This window comes from Diospyros lotus, chromosome 7, assembly GCF_014633365.1.
Source record: "Diospyros lotus cultivar Yz01 chromosome 7, ASM1463336v1, whole genome shotgun sequence".
In the NCBI taxonomy this organism is placed as follows: domain Eukaryota; kingdom Viridiplantae; phylum Streptophyta; class Magnoliopsida; order Ericales; family Ebenaceae; genus Diospyros; species Diospyros lotus.
Window position 1 is genome coordinate 28,338,728 of NC_068344.1, and position 18,974 is coordinate 28,357,701.

At 37.2% G+C, this 18,974-nt stretch overlaps 1 protein-coding gene across 2 annotated transcripts in view; it reads right to left on the reverse strand.

Annotated features, from left to right (window-relative positions):
• Positions 1-18,974, reverse strand: part of LOC127806894 (bifunctional dethiobiotin synthetase/7,8-diamino-pelargonic acid aminotransferase, mitochondrial) — a 46,986-nt gene that overhangs the window by 14,899 nt on the left and 13,113 nt on the right. For both annotated transcript variants that reach the window (XR_008024528.1, XM_052344465.1), the window contains exons 5-7: positions 13,374-13,494; positions 1,282-1,430; positions 449-543 (exon numbers count right to left, since the gene is read on the reverse strand). Coding sequence is in view for 1 of the 2 variants with exons in the window: in XM_052344465.1 (XP_052200425.1) it covers positions 449-543; positions 1,282-1,430; positions 13,374-13,494 (365 nt within the window). In the remaining variant the exon portion in view is untranslated. The remainder of the gene's footprint in view (positions 1-448; positions 544-1,281; positions 1,431-13,373; positions 13,495-18,974) is intronic.

Here is an 18,974-nt window from a genome sequence, read left to right on the forward strand (position 1 = left end):
TTCTACATTTCCAATCCTGTCTCTCATGAAAAGATATTATCATTTCATTTGGGAGAATGGATTACAAAAATGTTATCAGCACTACTCATGAAATGTGGAGAAGATTGGCTTTCAGATTTGTATATCAAAGCTTTAGGGGGAACTAAACTTTATTTGTAACGAGCTTGGAACACATGGCATATATGCTCCTTGAGGGGGAGTGTTCATAGATATTCTATGTAATTATGTGTATTATTAGGTTCAGGTGTAATATCCATATATTATGTTTCTTAATATAAATAAAAACTGAGACAATCCTAATTAGGTGTTTAGAATCCCTTCATTGTGTATAAGCTTTACTTAATCAATAGAGAGGATATAACATGCCAAGGAACGTTAGATTTGGAGATCAAAATATTTTCAAGGTCAACAAACTCTCAATAACAATCTTCATGAAAAATGCCCATACCATGGTTGCTGCAGGAAACCTGTATAAGAAGATGGAGCTTGTGCTTCCATGGCACCTAAAGTATCACCATGATAAGATCCCCGAAGAGCTAAGACCTGTTTCAAGTAAATAGATATAAATTATCACCACTGAAGTAGCCTGATATCTACCTAACCTAGTATGGAATAAGCATCTAATAGTTGATCTAAGGATAGCATAATGTTATTGTTTTATATTTCACTCCTCCTAAACATAATAAAAAAAACAAAATAGTTGCGATGTCTATGTGCATATGCAACAAGGAAATTCACATTTATGTTTGTTTTGGAAAAACAATATTATACATATAATTTAATAGATCAATTTAGTAATTAGAGATGTATATAAAACACATGCCCAAAAAGATTTACTATGCCGCAAAGCATACTTTACATAGAAAATACAAAAACAAAAAAAGGTCAGTTATTAGCTGTCTCTCTGGTGTGAACATGCATCAGAGGTTTGCTGAGTCTTGGTTTCCTAGGTTCTGCTATGGCAGCTGGCAAGCAGCTTGGTGATCACCTGATTTTTAGAGAAATTGTATTTTCAAAAGAAAAAAGAGAAATTGCATTTTTTAATCAAAAATAGGGGGAAGAGGGCAGGGGGAGAAAGTATTTGTATTTACACAATTTCCTAGACTACTGGTAGACCTCAGATATGTGTTTATCAACGACTCCCAGACTGAGTCACCAATTGTGGGACAAATTACTCAAATATAAGAAAGGGGGGAAAAATGGAAAATCCAGTCTACAAGATCTAAACTTAGTGGTAGCAATTACAATGAAGATGCTTAGACGAGATAACTGGTGACTCACCTTAAGCTCCACACATCTTTCAGCCATGTCAATCTTCACTAGGTCTGAAACGATTCCATGATCAAACAAGAATTTACGAAATGCCATCTTCAAAGCAATTTCAATTGCTGTGGATCCATTATCTGAAAAGAAGGTTCGAGATGCCCACCCTGCATTTCATAAAAAATCAGTTCATATGTTGTTATCAAAATGAAAAGAAGAAACTGATATAAGCAATATACTATTATATCTGATAATAGTAATATCTAACATAAAATTCAATTATGTTAGTTCAGAAAAGGAGGGATGGGGACTGGAGATTAGAATATAGATAGATTGGAACCATGAAACATGTAAAATACAAGCATTGCAACCTTAACCTTTTATCTGTAATAGCACCAGTCCTGCATTAGGCACTTGGGATTAGTTAAACAAAAAGAACACCCCTTTTGAATAATTATCACAATGTTGTAAATAATTATCACAATGGATAACCACTCAAAAGTGATGCAAGTAAGACAGCAAAATAGCAAAAATACAAAAAAGGTGCAGTCCTGAAACAGTCGCAAACAACACACTGAAACAACTAAAATCACACCTTTGTGATAATTATTTACAACTAAAACAACACAACTAAAACAACTAATAACAACTAAAACAACACACTGAGACCTAGCACAGCAAAGTAGCAGCAGCTTCTTACTAGCCTCTCGCACCTATGGCAGTGATGGAGGGATAGGCAGGCACCGTGAGGTCAAATCCTCAAAACCCTAGAAGGTTTGGAGCTGAAACTCTTTGTAGATAATTCTGTCTTCGAAATGCTGAAAGGTCCTTTAAAAGTGGCTAAGAAGCTATTTATACCAGCCTCAAGCTTCCAAAAGAAGCCAACTCTATCTCTTCAAGCTTCCAAGAGAAGCCAACTCCTATTTTCCAAATAACTCCTCTTAAATTCACTAATCTTTTAGGAACCCCAACAAAACACTCGCTCTTACAAAAAAGGCACCCTAAAACTAACTTACACCAAAATATACCCAAAAATATGATAATTACCAAAATACCCCTAACACCCAATTAGAAAAAAAAAAAAAAAAAAAAACCCATAAAATTTATGCACGGGTTTGCATAAAAAAGGGTAATTTGAATGTAACCATAGGATCGTTATTGATCCCGGCTGTATAGTGAAGAGGTGAACCATTATAAAAAGGGTTACCATGTGACTCATTTTGTATCATTCAAGAGATCAAGTATTCTATATTAAAGAATTTCTCTTCTGCCTTTATTCTCTTGTTCTATTTCTTTCAAGTTTTACAACACACTATGCTTTTTCCTGACCATGTCCACCTACTCATGGATTTAAATTAAATAATTGAATTAAATTGAAGGAGATGTAAGGAGATAGAAATCCCAAGACTGCACAGGTCCTATTTCTCTCTTAAGAGACCACAAGGCAATCCAGTGAGGAGGAACTTAATTGTTACTTATGTCAACAGTGCACTCATCCCTTCATAAATTGTGTAAGATATCAAATGACACACTACATAACTACCCTTAACGTGTGATATTAATTGTAAACCAATGCAGAAATGAAAAGGAATGATAGGTAAAGAAGCACTTCTCATGTCCATAACATGCCCTTTCCTCTCCATCTATCCTTAGATTTTGATATCAGACAAAAGAAAAAAGAAAAAGTATCAATCACATTCAACCTTCTATTCAAAGAACAGTGTTTAGACCCCCATTCAGGAAAGTACCATCCTTTGGCTAGATTGACACCATTGTCTCACAATGCTCTCCAATTAATTTTAAAACTAACAACAAATGACAATTAAAGCATATGGAAGGTTGATGGCTGGTTTCTTTATGCAACATAGCTGGGAAGAAGATGAGAAAATATCATCTTTCAGAACTTTCCAGTCTAAAGGTGAGGATACATATTGGAGGTCTAAAATGAGCCTAGTTTTTCCCTCCCCACTGTACAATTCCTTGTAAGTCTCTTCATGTTTTTCATTTCTCTTCTCATACTTTATATTATTGCTGTTTTTTCTTTCAACTAAGAACTGACAATATAGAGAAGAAGAGTTCACTTACACTTGATGCTTGTATTAGACTTTTTAGTCCACTGAGAACACAACCTCTTCTTGGAAACCAAAAGAATGAATTGGATGATTTTCGGCCACATTTCAGAATCTCACTCATAAAGAGAATAATATATAGATGATTGTCATCCTACATGTTACAATCATTGTATTAAAATAATAGCGGAAAAGAACTTGCTAATCTTGATTGTGAAGCTATTGGAGAATGTGAACTTCACTATTTAATGACGTAAAATTTTGAATTCAGAAGATGTCATTTAATTATTTATTTTCTTCTTTTCTTACGTGAAGGGAACAGGAATTAAATGAAAATTAACATGCGCATCTCATTTTCTGGTCAAATAACAATAAATTTGGTTAAATGGCATAGGGCATACTAATACATGTGTTGGAAGATTAAAATAAAATCCCTGTTCTTTCCTGTTAAGCTCAAGGGTAGATAAATAAGATTTTGATGATAATAAAAAAATATATATAATATAAATTTAGGTTAATTAATTTCTTGCAAATAAATTCTTTTTTCATCGAATATATACATCTCCGGTCGACTGATAAATTATCTAAGTCAACTGAAGTAAGGCAGTATGTTTGTCTTTCGGAGATATGCCATTTAGGTCGACCGAAGTTGGCTAGAATGTTGGTCCAATGTTTTAGGTCGACCTAAGCTTCGACCAAAGTTATGATTTTGGTCTTTGGACAATTTCGGTTGAGCGAAGTTGTTCCTTTGATCGACCGGAGTCTAACAATCATTCTTGAATGTCGTGTTTTCTGCATATTTTTTTATTGCACGTGAAGTGTACAATTTTTCAAATAAAATTTCATCATGTTCCTCAAAGTCATAGATTGATTCTCTCTTGCAAATTATATAATCTAGTGTTAGAGAAAAATGTTTTTTCAGCCCTCACAAATTGACTTTTGCATTGAAATCTCTCAATTGTTTTAAGTTGTCAACAGATGCTAGTTGGAGATGAAGAATCTGAAGATTTTCTTGAAATTCAAATATTGTTTCATCCTTTCTATGTAATAGTGATGTGGTCACCAATCAAGATTCGACCCAAGGCTGACCCGATCAAACCGGAACAGTAACACCAGAATAGTAGCAAACAATATTTTAATACTACATATGTTTTAGAATTCTACTTCATATTTGATTAGGGTTTTATTTCTAGTAAGATTCTAGTTGAATTTTATTTACAAATATTAGATGGATTTGGATTAGCCAAACACTATAAATATGCTTAGAATCTAGAGTTTGTAATTAGTTTTTCTCGATGCAAATTTCAGCAACCTATTTGGATTTTCTTAGCAAAACAGTCTTGTTTTTGCGTCTTCTTGAAAGCCACGCTTCGGTCATTGAAGTTTGTTCTTTAAAGGGTTCATTTTGATGTGTTTTTTTTACACATGCGCTATACATAGAGTTAGGTGGTATCAAAGCAGTTCATCAACCAATTAGATGGTCAATCTTGAAGGTAACAGTAGCAACTAGCCTCGTGACGGTGATCAGGGGTTGTTCCCAGTTTGGAGAGCAATCGAAGAACAGCAGGAAGTAACTCGTACCATCCAGCAACAATTAGAGCAAATCAACAACTAACTGGGCGCCTTACTACAAGTTGATGATGACAAGAACCTGAATAATGGGGTGAATCAAGCCGGAGCGGGATGACCACCCATTAATTACGTCCTTGTTAATCTTAGAAGACCAGTGATTGAAGATAACGATGAAGAGGATGATCTTGGTTGAGCAATAGCTAACCCTAGTGGTAGAGGGGTTAAGAGGAATGAGCATCAGCACAACCATTGAGCTAACGATAAGTATAAACTAAAGGTTGATATTCCTACCTTTAGTGGAGATCTTGATATTGAGGGGTTCCTAGATTGGATCACTGAGGTTGACCAATTTTTCGAATGTATGGAGATCCCAGATGAACAACAAGTAAAGTTAGTGGCTTACAGATTGAAAGGCGGTGCATTTGTTTGGTGGGAGCAATTGAGAGATACGAGATTGAGGGAAGGCCGACAACTAGTTTAGATATGGAGACGAATGAAGCAGCTGTTGAGAGGAGGTTTTTACCCCTTAACTATGAACAATACATGTTTGAAGCTTATCAAAGATGTGCACAGGGAATGAAGAGTGTGAATGAATATACCTTTGAGTTTCTGAGATTGGCAGAGAGAAACCAATTGTCAGAAAGTGACAATCAACAAGTAGCTCGTTACTTGAATGGATTGAAGCCAGCTACTCGTGATAAAATTGGGGTTCAGATGGTTCTGAGTGTGCAAGAAGCAAGAACTTAACTTTAAAGGCTGAGTTAATGTTGAGTAAGAGAGCCTGTAATGACAACTATCGCCGATATAATAGGAATGAAAATAAACAAGCAGCTTTTGATAGAGGCAAGCCAGTTCAGGGAGCGCAACCCTCCAATCCACCTCATACAGTCAATGTAACAACCCGTTGAGTGGGTCATAAATGTTAATTATATTTCGACACAGTGCGTGCGCATGCAAACTCTATTTGATGAATACCGAAAATATTTTATATGGGGTCTAAGAGACAAGTTAGTGGGAAATAATATGTTGGGGTCATTGCATGTGAGTAAATTAATGTATATGTGTTATAAAGTGGGCTTGGACCAAGGGTTTGAAGCCCAATGGAAGTGGTGGGTTTAAAATAATCCCAAGGGCCTAATATGAATTGGGCTTTTAAATGGGCTTGAGCCATGTATAAATATGGGTTTATTTAATGAGATGTATGTGTGTATATATATATGGTGGAAAATGAATCAATAAGGAAATTGGAAAAGGAAATGAAAATGCAAAATGTCCAAAGAGGGCTTATATGCTCTGTGTGTGTGTGGCAAAAGTTGGGGGCAAAGTTGGAATTTGGGAGAGGGGGTGGTTGGAGAATGGACATGCACCCCATTCTCCCCCATACCTCTCTTTTCTATTCTCTTCCTCTTCATTTCTTGCCCCCGCTTAGCAGTCTTCCTTCACCCTCTTCTTCCTCTTCTTCTTCCCTTCTTCTTCCATTAATTGTGGTAGAATCAAGCTCTCAAAGTGAGGAGATTTGGAGCTCTTGGAGTGCTTCTTCTTCTCTTTGGCTTTTTCATCAAAAAGGCAAGCTTCCCTCTTCTTTTCTCTTATCTTTTAGTGTAAGGTATATCCTTATGTTTAATCAAAACTCTTGCTATCATCTCTTCAATGGTGGTTTTTAAATGCATTAGTTCCATGTTTTTCTCAAATCTTGTGGATTTCCTTTAAAGGTCTCGTTGAGTCTCGTTTTGGTTTCTATGGTGCTTGTTTTCCCCATCTTTTATTCAAGGAATGGGAACTTGGGGGTTAGAGTTGTGTTCATGGGTATTTTGGAAGTTGGTCATTCATAGGTTTTTGGTTTCGTGTGAGTTCAGTTGATTTTTCGGGTTTATATTTCAAAACATGCACTTTATATTTTGAAACATGGCCAAACAGAAACTTATATTTCGAAACATGCATTTTATATTTCGAAACATAGCCAAACAGAAACTTATATTTTGAAACATGGCCAAACAGAAACTTATGTTTCAAAACATGCACTCTATATTTGGAAACATGTCTAAACAAAAACTCATTGTGCACCTTGTACTGTTTTGACCATAACTTTTGATGTAGAAGTCCAAATTAATATCTGTTTGAAGCGTCATAATCTAGACTTCGAGGGTTTCGATTTGATATATAATATCATATACTTTGGTTATGGTTTAAGTCGGTTAATGCTTTCCTCAATCCAAATTAAGCCTAATAATCACGTTTTGGAAAGTTGTCAAGGAATCTTTTTGGTTGGCATGTCCATGGAATCTCATGTGTGATGCATTACTACCATCATCTTTGCACCTCTTATTATTATTTTGGCAGAGCAATTAAGTTCCGCAAGTGTGAGACGGGATATCTCATTGAGCGCCTGATGTGGGTGAGGTGGCCATAAACCCGGTAGATGATGCTCTTGTCACTGTAGGTGGCTGATGAATTTTGATATATATAATCACATGGATGTGGAGGCCTAGAGGGCCAGTGTGACGCATGTATTTCTATCATTATATATAATGCATAAGCATGGATCGGTGACTTCTTGTGCTATGAGTCATGTATGGAAAAAGGGTAATATGCCATTATGTAAATTGTGCAAATATTACTCTATGAGCTAAATGTGTGCCTTGTTGTTAAACAAAGAGATACCAATTATTGAGGTATTATTAATGAAGAAGACATGATCAAAAGCTTTGTTTCTAAATGCCGGGTAGTAGTCTTCCATTGATTCTTATCTTATGCATGCCTTCATAAGTCTATCTTATCTTTATTCCTCTTGCTATATATATGCTTGCTAAGCCTTGTGACTCGCTTGCTTTTGTCATTCCAGGTAAGGGCAAAACTGTGGCAGAAGGGGAGTCTAGTGGGGCTCAAAGTTAAACTAGTGCCAACCGATGGTGAGCTCAACGCCAGATTCATCTACAGCAGAATCCTCTAGAGTTCCAACTGTTTCAAACCCTCAATTATCTCTCATTCCCTCTCGCTCCAAAAATCCTTCAATTCAAATCACAATACATAGGATGAACAGAAGTAACTTCCAAGAATGGTACTAGTCTATTTTACTAGTCATCAAGAGCAGAGGCAAGATGGGTTACCTAATAGGGGCGACGACGATGCCTGAAGCGAACTCAGCGACTTACAACACTTGGGAAGCAAAGAACTCTATCAAATGGCATCGCTGATCAACTTGATGGAGCCTAAAAAATCAAAAAATTGTACCTGTTTTATCAAACAGCGAAAGAAATCTAGGATGTCGTACGGGAGATGTACGCTGATCTTGAAAACATCTCGCAAAGCTTCGAGGTTCTTTCTATTATCCAAAACACTTGGCAAGGTACCATATCTATCATAGGATATTTTAACACCCTCTCAAAGTTGTGGCAAGAGATAGATTTATTTTATAATGTAACTTGGAAATGTCTTGATGATGGAGTCATGTATAACAAATGTTGGAGAAGGACCGAAACTTCAATTTTTTATAAGGTTTAAACAAAGACCTTGACAAGGTTCTTAGGCATATTCCCGGCACAAAACCTCTTCCTACATTGAAGGAAGTATTTGCTAAAGTATGGTGTGAGGAGAGTAGAAAAAAGGCGATGTTCTCAACCTCTTAGAACACAGGTATAGATGTTGCATCCCAAGGGTCCGCATTAGCAATGATCCGTAGCGAAGGGAAAAATTCAAAGTCTCCTAACAGTAAGGATAAGCAGCTATGGTGTGAGCATTGTAAGAAGCCTTATCACACCAAGGATACATGCTGGGATATACATGGTAAGCCAGCAAATTGGAAGCCACAAAGTCAAAGAAGGAACAACAAGGCTGCATACATGACAAAGACAAAAATGGTACAGCCCCACAACCATTTACAACAGAACAAATGGAAGTTCTTCTGAAATTGTTGAATCCTCCAAAGGCTACCAAAGAGTCCAAGCCTACCTCATCAAGTTCTGCTGCCTTTACAACTCAAAAACCTAACATGAGACTTATCTCCTCTTTTCTATCTTATAAAGGTTCACATGATGTTTGGATTGTGGACACGAGTGCATCCGATTACATGATGGGTTCTATAACAAGGCTTATCAATTATAAACCTTGTAAGGAGACTATTGGGATCACGGTGACAGATGGGTCAGTGTGCAAGGCCGTAGGACGAGGAGATAGGGAATTTTTTGGTTTAAAATTGACTATAGTACTTTATGTTCTAGATTTGATGGGCAATTTACTATCTATGAGTAAGATAACCAGAGATCCTAATTGTTCCATAACTTTTTTCCCTTCCTGATATGAATTTTAGGATTTGTCATCAAGGAGGACAATTGGGAATGCTAAGGAGCAAAATGGTCTCCACTATCTATCAAGTATGGGCTTTCCTACACCTACTATTTTTCCTACCTTTTTCGATTCAAATGTTAAACTTTGGCACAATAGACTAGGTTATCCAAGCTTTTCTTATTTGAAACATTCATGTCCTCAATTCTTCATTAATAAAGATTCCTCTTCGTTTCATTGTGATAATTGTGTTTTGGCAAAGCAATCTCAAGCACATCATCCTCCTCACCCCTATAAACCATCTAATCCATTTCAACTTATTCATAGCGGCATGCGAGGTCCATCTAGATTGCCTAATTTAACTAGGGGACGATAGTTTGTCACGTTTATAGATGACCATACCCAAGTCTGTTGGGTTTACCTAATGAAGGAAAAGTCAGAAGTGACATTGTTTTTAAACAATTCCATAAATTCATCACCAATGTCTTTCGATCTTCAATTCATATTCTCCATACAAATAATGGGAGGGAGTATTTTTCTCATGAGCTAAACCAAATATCTTGAAAAGCATGGTATACTTCATCAAAACTCATGTGCCTATACATCCCAACAAAATGGAGTAGCAAAAAGAAAAAATCATCACTCACTTGAAGTTGCAAGGTCCATCATGTTTTCTAGTCATGTACCACATTCTTTATGGGGCGGGGGGAGCCATTCTTACTTCAACTTATCTCATTAATCGTCTCCCATAAAAAATTCTATAATACCATACTCCTCTCAGTGAACTACTATGCATATTTTCCTCATCTCGAGGCCATAACTCACTCCCACTCCATGTTTTTTGGTGCATAGTCTTTGTTCATAGTGTCCAACCTACCCGGGGTAAACTTAACTCTAAGGCACTTAACTGTGTCTTTCTTGGTTATTCACCAACACAAAACAGTTACAAATGTTATCACCCTCCTTCGAAACGTTTTTTTGTCCTGTGATGTTTCCTTTGTAAAAAATCAAGTCTTCTATCCCCAAGTTTCTCTCTAGTAGGAAAATGATACTTAGGGAGACAAATATTGGGATTCCACTGTTTCCATACTTATGTCCTTACTCAAGGCATCTCAAACCGAGCCTACCAATACTTTCTCTCACACCAAGCCTATCACTACTCAAGTCTTAGGTCAAGGGGGAACGTTGGACATAGCAGATTCGAAACCAATCCCAGTTTACTCTAGGAGACCACGAGCTCCAATACAAAGCCAAGAATCCGAACCGCTGGCAGATCCTCCTATAACAGACTCTCAAGAGGAGGCAGAGGTTTGTTTTAAGGATGGTGAAGGAGTGGATGACTTGGATCTTCCAATTGCCGTAAGGAAGGGGGTAAGAACTTGTACTAAGCATCCAATTTCAAACTACCTTACATATTCCAAGTTGTTGGATGGTTTCAGGGCATTTATTACTAAAGTGCCGAGAGATATTCATGAGGCTCCCCAAGACCTGAAATGGAAGGAGGTTGTGTTAGAAGAGATGAAGGCACTCAATGATAATGAGACTTGGGAGATGGTAAAGTTACCTGATGGAAAGAAGATAGTTGGCAGCAAATGAGTTTTCATAGTCAAGTATAAACCAGATGACACAATTGAACAGTACAAAGCGAAACTTATGGCACAAGGTTGCACTCAAACATACGGGATTGACTATGAAAAGACATTTGCTCCAATAGCAAAATGGAACTCTATTAGGGTCTTGCTGACTATTGTTGCAAATTTGGACTGGAGATTACACTAGCTAGATATCAAGAACACATTCTTGAATGGCACTTTAGAGGAGGAGGTGTATATGAAGGCTCCTCCAAGATTTGAGGCTCAGGGAGGTTATGCCAAGGTTTGTAAACTGAAGAAGTCTTTTTATGGCTTGAAACAATCTCCAAGGGCATGGTTCATTCAGTTCAGTACTGTAATGAAGCAACTTGGCTAAGGGCAAGCAGATCATACTTTACTTGTCAAGAAGGGCAAGTCTAGAAAACAAGCAATTCCCATTGTTTATGTAGATCATATGGTAAAATTACATGAGAGGATGAGCTGGAGATTGAGAATCACAAGAAGAAACTTTAGGCCAAATTCAAAGTGAAAGATCTAGGAGCCCTCAAATATTTCCTAAGCATGGAAATTGCAAAAAGTAGAAAGGGAATTTTTATCTTACAAAGAAAGTACACCCTAGATTTGCTTAAAGAAACCAGTAAGCTTGGGTGTGGACCAGCAGGAACGCCCTTAGAATGAAGTTGGAAGCAAAAAGTGTCTGAGGAAGATCCACCAGTGAATCAGGATAGCTACCAACATCTAGTAGGCAAACTAATCTATTTGTCTCTTACAAGGCTAGCCATAGCCTTTAGTGTGAGCGTTGTCAATCAGTTCATGCATGCTCCCACAAAAAGGCACTTAGATGCAGTGAATCAAATTTTGAGATACCTCAAGGGAAGTCCAAGTAAAGAGTTACTATTTAAGAAAACCAAGGTCAGGGACATGGTTACTCGAAAGTAGATTGGGCAAGTGTTGTTAAGGATAGCAAATCTACAATCGAGTATTGCATGAAGTTATGGGGGAATCTTGTGAAATGAAGGAGCAAAAAAAAACCTATAGTGGTTAGGAGTAGTGCTAAAGCAGAATATTGGGCAATTGCACAAGGAGTATGTGAACTCATTTAGATTGAGAGACTTTTAAAGGATCTAAACATTCATAGAACAGGTCCTATGAAGTTGTATAGTGATAGTAAATCAACAATAAGCATAGTTCACAATCTTATACAACACGATCAGATGAAGCATGTGCAAATTGATAGAAGCTTCATCAAGAATGAGATTGACTCGGGAGTAGTTAGCCTATCCTATGTTCCTACAAAGAATCAAGAAGCACACATTCTTACCAAGGCCTTGTCCAAGTCAGGATTCGAGTTCTTAGTTGGCAACCTGGGAATGATTGATAGCTATTCACTAGCTTGAGGGGAAATATTGGAAGATTAAAATAAAATCCCTATTCTTTCCCTTATGGCCAAGAATTAGTGGATAAAGTTGTTAGGAGATAAGAAAAGTCTCCAAGATTAAAGGGAGGAGGTGATAAGGTTGTTAGGAGATAAGGGAGATTTCAAGATTAAAGGGATAAGGCTAATTCCAACAAGTTAAATTTCAGTTGATGTGTTTTATCTTCTAATCCTAAATTCAAATCTATTCCTGATTTTTAGGAGATAGTTTAGGTGGTTTCTTGTGTATATATATCCCATACTTGAATTCAATAAGAGATCAAGCAAGCTTTTGTAGTATTTGGCTTATTTCATCTTTTTGTTCAACATGGTTAGAGGTCATCCTTCTTCTCTATCAAAATTGTTGCACTAACAATTGACTTAATTAATTTACAGAACACTTTAGAAGTTATTTTCTTCTTATGAGGGCAGAGGGAGATGCAAGTATTTTCCCAAGTCCATCAAGAGAAATAGGAAATAGCATTTGGTTAGAGAATGTAACGCATATTTATCATTAACAAGTGTACATGCCGCATTGCATGGCGGTATCAAGAGGAACTTGAGACAGAAAATCAAGATTATTTTCCTAGTTAAGAAAGGTAATCAAAATTTTCTAGGTCTAGAACTATATCACATATGTGGTGCAGAAATTCAGAGCAGACTAGGTAACGATTCAACCTAACCAAAGTGAGTTAAAAGAATATTATTTGATAGCAGGTGTAATTATCCACAACAAATCAACTTCCTACTGTTTAGGGAATGTCACATAATCAATGAAATGCATCATCAACCCAATCAAAACATAAGTAAGCATGAATTTCCTTTGCCAAGCAGAAGGGAAATTTTTTTCGTTGGTCACAAGCTTTTTGCTCTTGAAAAACCATCTTGTTGCCAAGAAAAGGGAATTATTATAACAATTTTTTAATTCAGCCAAAAGTGAAAAGAAACAAAGAAAGGAGTAACCCCCTCATGAAGAGGTCAGTCACACATGGAAAGATACAAGTACCAAATTTAACTATAATTAATCTTTAGAAAAAGTAGCATATACAATGGGAACTAAAGAGGGATTTCAATAATCAAATAAGACAACTTCATCAACCAAGAGGTTAGTAAGCTTGTGAACAAAATCAATTGCAAAAGTAATCTTCATAATAGTTGGAAGGTGAAAGAAGTAAAGAATACCTTTCCCCACACCTTCAATCAAAAGTTCTGAACATTTTAAAGCTGGTTCATAGACATTTTCAGGGAACATCACATGACCAAATCTTGCAGCAGCATATCCCATATCTCTTGCAAGCTCAATCTGAAACCACCTAAACATGATACACAGTAAAGAAAACTTACGTACAAGCCTGTTAAGGAAACAGACAGCTATTTTAAATTAAGATAAACATTAAAACAAGGGAAATTGAAGTAAAATCTATAACCTGATCACAAATAACAACATTTGTCAGCGATCACTGTACATTATTCATGTACAAAAAGCCCAAGGTCCTTACAGAAGGCATGATTAGGCACCCCAAAAAGCCGAGAACAGAACACAAACCAATAATGATTGACTATGTCATCCAAAATACACATAATGAACTTCCCTTAAGACTGAATAGGGGTTCAAAACATTCAAAGTCTCTACAATTCCTTTCTCACCAAATATTCCATATAACACAAAAGGAGTAACACTAAAACCAGCTATCAGGTCTAGAAAAGACAACACCTACAAGACTACAATTGCTACTGAAGAAGGCATTCCCGAGTCCATCCAAACAAAGAGGACATTAAGCTCCACACTCTTATAGCCACTTCAATAAGAGGATGAAGGTAATTGACAAGGGCTTACACATACAACACCTGTTTTGAGAAAGAGACAAAAAAGTTCAAAATTTTATTCATGTGTATTAGATATATATACACTCTACTAGGTACAACTTAGGAAGCACTATGTACAAGCCTAAGCATATACAATACTATAAAGCTAACACTCCCCTCAAGCAAGTGCACACACATCATAGGTGTCTAGCTTGGTACAAATGTGGCCACGTAATGCCTTGGTAAGAAGATCATCCAACTGGTCATTAGGGTCAACAAATGAGGAACCAATTCCTCCAGAAATCAACTCTTAATCTCATGAAGTGATAGTCTATCTCTATGTGTATAGTTCGCTCATGAAAAACTGGATTAGAGTCACTATGAAGGGCTGCCTAATTATCACAAATAAGCTACATAGGGCCTGAACTCCAAAATTTAACTCCTTAAGAAGTTGCTTAAGCCATACCAACTCAAATGTGGCTAAATCCATTGCCCGATACTCTGACTGCACCAAATCTAGCCACAACATTTTGCTTCTTACTCTTCCAAGACACTATATTACCTTCAACCAAAACACAATAGCCCAAGGCAAAGTGCCTATTTGTAAGACAACCAGCCCAATTTGCATCAGAAGATCCAACAACCCATTTGTGTCCTTTGTTCTCAAACAAGCAGCCTTTATTAGCAGCACTCTTAATGTACCTCAAGATACACACTAAAGCATGCATGTGGCTATCACAAGGGATGTCTAAGAATCGACTCACCACACTAACAGCAAAAGAGATGTCGAGTCGTAACAGTGAGATAATTAAACTTCCCAACCAATCTCTTATATCACTAAGGATCCTCCAATGGCTCCCCCTATCCTGGTTCAAGCTTAACATTAGAATCCATAGGAGTATCTATAAGCCAGGAATCAAGCATATTAGTCTCATCCAAAATATCAAAGGCATATTTCCATGAAGAGATGCACACACATGTACAGATTAAGCAACCTCAATGCCAAGGAAATACATTAACCTACCCAAATCCTTAGTTTGAAAATGAGAGTGCAATTGAGTCTTCAATTGTCTAATACCAACCTCATTTCAATTGTCCAATACCAACCTCATCAGCACCTACATACACCACCAAGAATATTAGTCCACCAGTAGAATGACGATAAGACACAGAATGATCAACTTCACTTCTATTTATACCAGAGGACCAAATAACAAAACCAAAATGACCAAATCAACATAGAAGAGATTGTTTTAGACCATATACGGATTTCACAAGTGACATACCAAGCTAGGCTCCCCCTAAGCAATGAACCAAGTGGTTGCTCCATATAGACTTTCTCCTGAAGGTTGCTAAAAAGAAAAGCATTTTTGATATCCAACTAATAACAAGGCCACTAGGGAGAAAGTATCACAATAATCAAGACCAAAAATTTGTGTATAGCCCTTGGCAACTAACCAGGCTTTCAAATGATCAACAGTGCCATCCAAACCAACCTTGACAATAAACACCCATCAACAACCAATAGGAGACTTTCCCAGTTGGAAAGGAACAAGATCCCAAGTCAAGTTAGTCAACAAGGAAAACATCTCCTCCTCCATAGTATGACGCACCCAGGGCGAGACAGCTTTTGCATCAATCTTAGGAATAAGCATAAAAGAAAGACTAGAGATAAAAATAGAATAAATAGGGGACAAACGATGAGAACTCACAATAGTATAAAGGGATGAGGATTTTAAGTGGAATGTGTACCACAACGAACAGGTGTACGGATAGAACTGGAAGGAGATGGAAGAGTGGCATCATCAGGAGGCACACCAGCATCTACAATACGTGTGGTGGAGAGACAACAAGAGGCATAAATGGTGGCTTAGAACAACGCTGATAAGTTTAAAGCAGAACACGAACAGGAAATGGGAGCAAAGGTAGAAAAGATAGGACTAGAAGAGCCTCATGAAGAAAGGAGGAGGATAGATCAAATGAAGAAGAGAAAATGGGATAAACTTGAAAAGGGTGATATCAGAGAGAGAAAGTACCTACCAAGATCAGGGAAGTAGCACTTGTAACCGTTCGGAAGATGAGAGTAGCCCATAAACACACATTTAATGAAGCGAGGAGATAGTTTGTCACAACTAGGGGAAAGAAGATGGACAAAACAAGTTAAGCCAAAGACACAAGAGGGAGAGGATAAATGGGATCACGAGAAAAAAGTAAGGTATGGGGAATGACCTCATTCAAAACAAAGGATGGCATACAATTGATCAAATAGCTAGAGGTAAGAATATTTGCCTCCTAGAAGGAAACAAAACATTCATGTGAAGAAGTGTGCAAGCAATCTCAATGAGATGACAATTTTTACATTTAGTTACCACATTTTGTTGCAAAGTATAAGGGCAAGAGAATTGATGAATAATACCCAAGATGAGAGAAAAGCCTAAAATATAATAGTACAATTTTCCTAAGCATTATCATTTCGAAGACTCCAAACTAGACCAAATTGAGTAGAAACTTCATCACAGAAAGAAGTGAACAAAGATTACAATTCAGTACAATCTTTCATTAAGTAAAGCCAAGTACAACAAAGATGATCATTAATGAATGTAACAAAATAGGAGAAACCCTATTTAGACTTAACTCTGCTAGGACCCCAAATATCAGTGCACAAGATCAATAGGAGCCTCAGCTTGTTTATTAAGATGACTCAGATAAGAGTACAAACATGTTTTCTTAGCTAACAAGACTCGCATTCTAGAATGGTCAAGGAAGACAATGAAGGGAACATCTTGCGCAAAGTGGATAGGTGAGGATGACCAAGGTGGGAATGAATCTGGAAAGGTAAGGCCCCTGTAACAAAACAAGCAGACATCGGAGGTGAAGGCAGAGCAAGATGGTAAAGTCCCTTAAACTCACATCCAATGCCAATTGTCCATCCCATACCCCGGTCTTGCATAAGAACGGAATTAGAATCAAAGATAACACAACAATTCAAAGATCGAGTGAGACGACGAATAGAAATGAGACTATATGGACAACAAGGAACATATAAAACAAAATTAAGAGAAATAGATGGGAGCAAACCAACCTTACCGATACCTATGGGAATAGTTTTAAAACCATTGGCCACAGTGAAAGGCAAGAAGGAGACACATGAATCAAAATGAAAAAATAAAGATTTATTACTAGAAATACACTCATCAAGAAGCCAAGGACTAGGGAAGCATGAGTAAGGCATATATGAGGAGTATCAATAAATGACTGAACAGAAGGAAAAGATGTTTGGGTTAAAGCTATAGGAGAAGATGCATGTCAAGCCTCTTGTAACTGATGATACTCAACTAACTCCTTAGCAGAGATTGTGCATAAAGGAATTAGTCTCTCAGTATGGACAAAAGTATCAAGTACCACTAATTGCACTTTTGCACCCTTGAGAACTACAATATTGGCCTTAGGAGGTCGACCATGGAGTGCATAACAAGTTTTCTTATAATCACCAAGCGACAACAATAGTTACAATAGGGTTACTTACTACCCTAGCCATGCCCACACCCTACCACGACAACCTCTAGATCCAAAATCATAAGATGAGCCATGAGTCTGAAAGGCAAGTATAAATCACTCTCCATCTGAAACATTAGAAAAAGTTTGTGTGCTACGAAAAATTCGAGCAAATACCTCTTCCATAGCAGGTATAGTGGGACTACTCAAATCTGGGTATGAACACCCTCCATATTAGCCCCAAGGCCTACTAGAGTAAGTGCCATAAACAGTTTATCCCTTTGTTTCTTTTGCTCTATAAGATTAGTTGTAACAAGGAACATTGCATTAAAATCTGTCATAACAAACTGAATACAACCCAAGTATGTAGCCACATTGGAATCTCCCTTCTAAAGATAGAATAAATTACTGATGATATTATATAAGTGTACAATATCATTAGTATACAGTCGATGGGCATGAGACCAAATATCAAAACAAGTCTCATAGACACGAAATAATGGGATTAACTCAACATCTATCGACTGCCACAATAATTCCATACAATCCTATCAGACTCAGCAATGTCAAAGAGTTTCATAGTTAGACAATCACTCACACCGTGTCTTCAAAACCACATGCGAATAGAGGCTGACCATGATAAATAGTTCTTGTCAGTCAATTTTTCAGTATAAAAGCAGGAATATTAGAAAACAAAGGCACAATCATAGGAACAATTGCAGATGAAGAAGAGGACACCACTCGATAATTTGATGATGCCATATCTCACAAATTAAAGAAACAATAATAATCAACACACCCAAACCAACCAGAAACAAACCCAAACCAGATCTGAAGAGAATATCAACCGAGGACCATGACTGACTAAGATAGATTTGAAGGCCACTAATAGAAAAGGGACAAAACGGAGGGCATAGGTCACAGGTTGCAAATCTTGTAATGACATATCTGAAGATCACAAATCTGGCCACTACTGAGTCGTCAGACGGGTAGCAGTCGCAAGGGGGGCATCATCATCATCCTCGAATTTCTATTGTCGCAAGTAGAAGTGGCAGCAAAAGAGCCATGTGACAAGAGCAGGACAGAGAGAGAGAGAGAGAAGCAGTAGAATAGCAACAAAGAGAGGCACGACAAAGAAAACCCATCGGTGATTGATAGGTAGTAGCAGAGCCGGAGGTGAGGTGAGGCCTTGGTCCGCCAGTGAGGTTGGGGTTTTTGTGACTTTCTTGGCTTTGATACCATGTTTCAAGAAAGAGACAAAAAATTCAATATTTTATTCTTGTGTATTAGGTATGTATACACTCTACTAGGTACAACTTAAGAAGCACTATGTACAAGTCTAAACATGTATAATATTATAAAGCTAATAGCACCAACAATAATATATGCCCTACATTTCCTCAAAATATTAGTAATAAAGTAGACCATAAAAATGCCCTCCAAACAAACAATCTTGGAGCCTGCCTCCCTCCTCTTAATCAC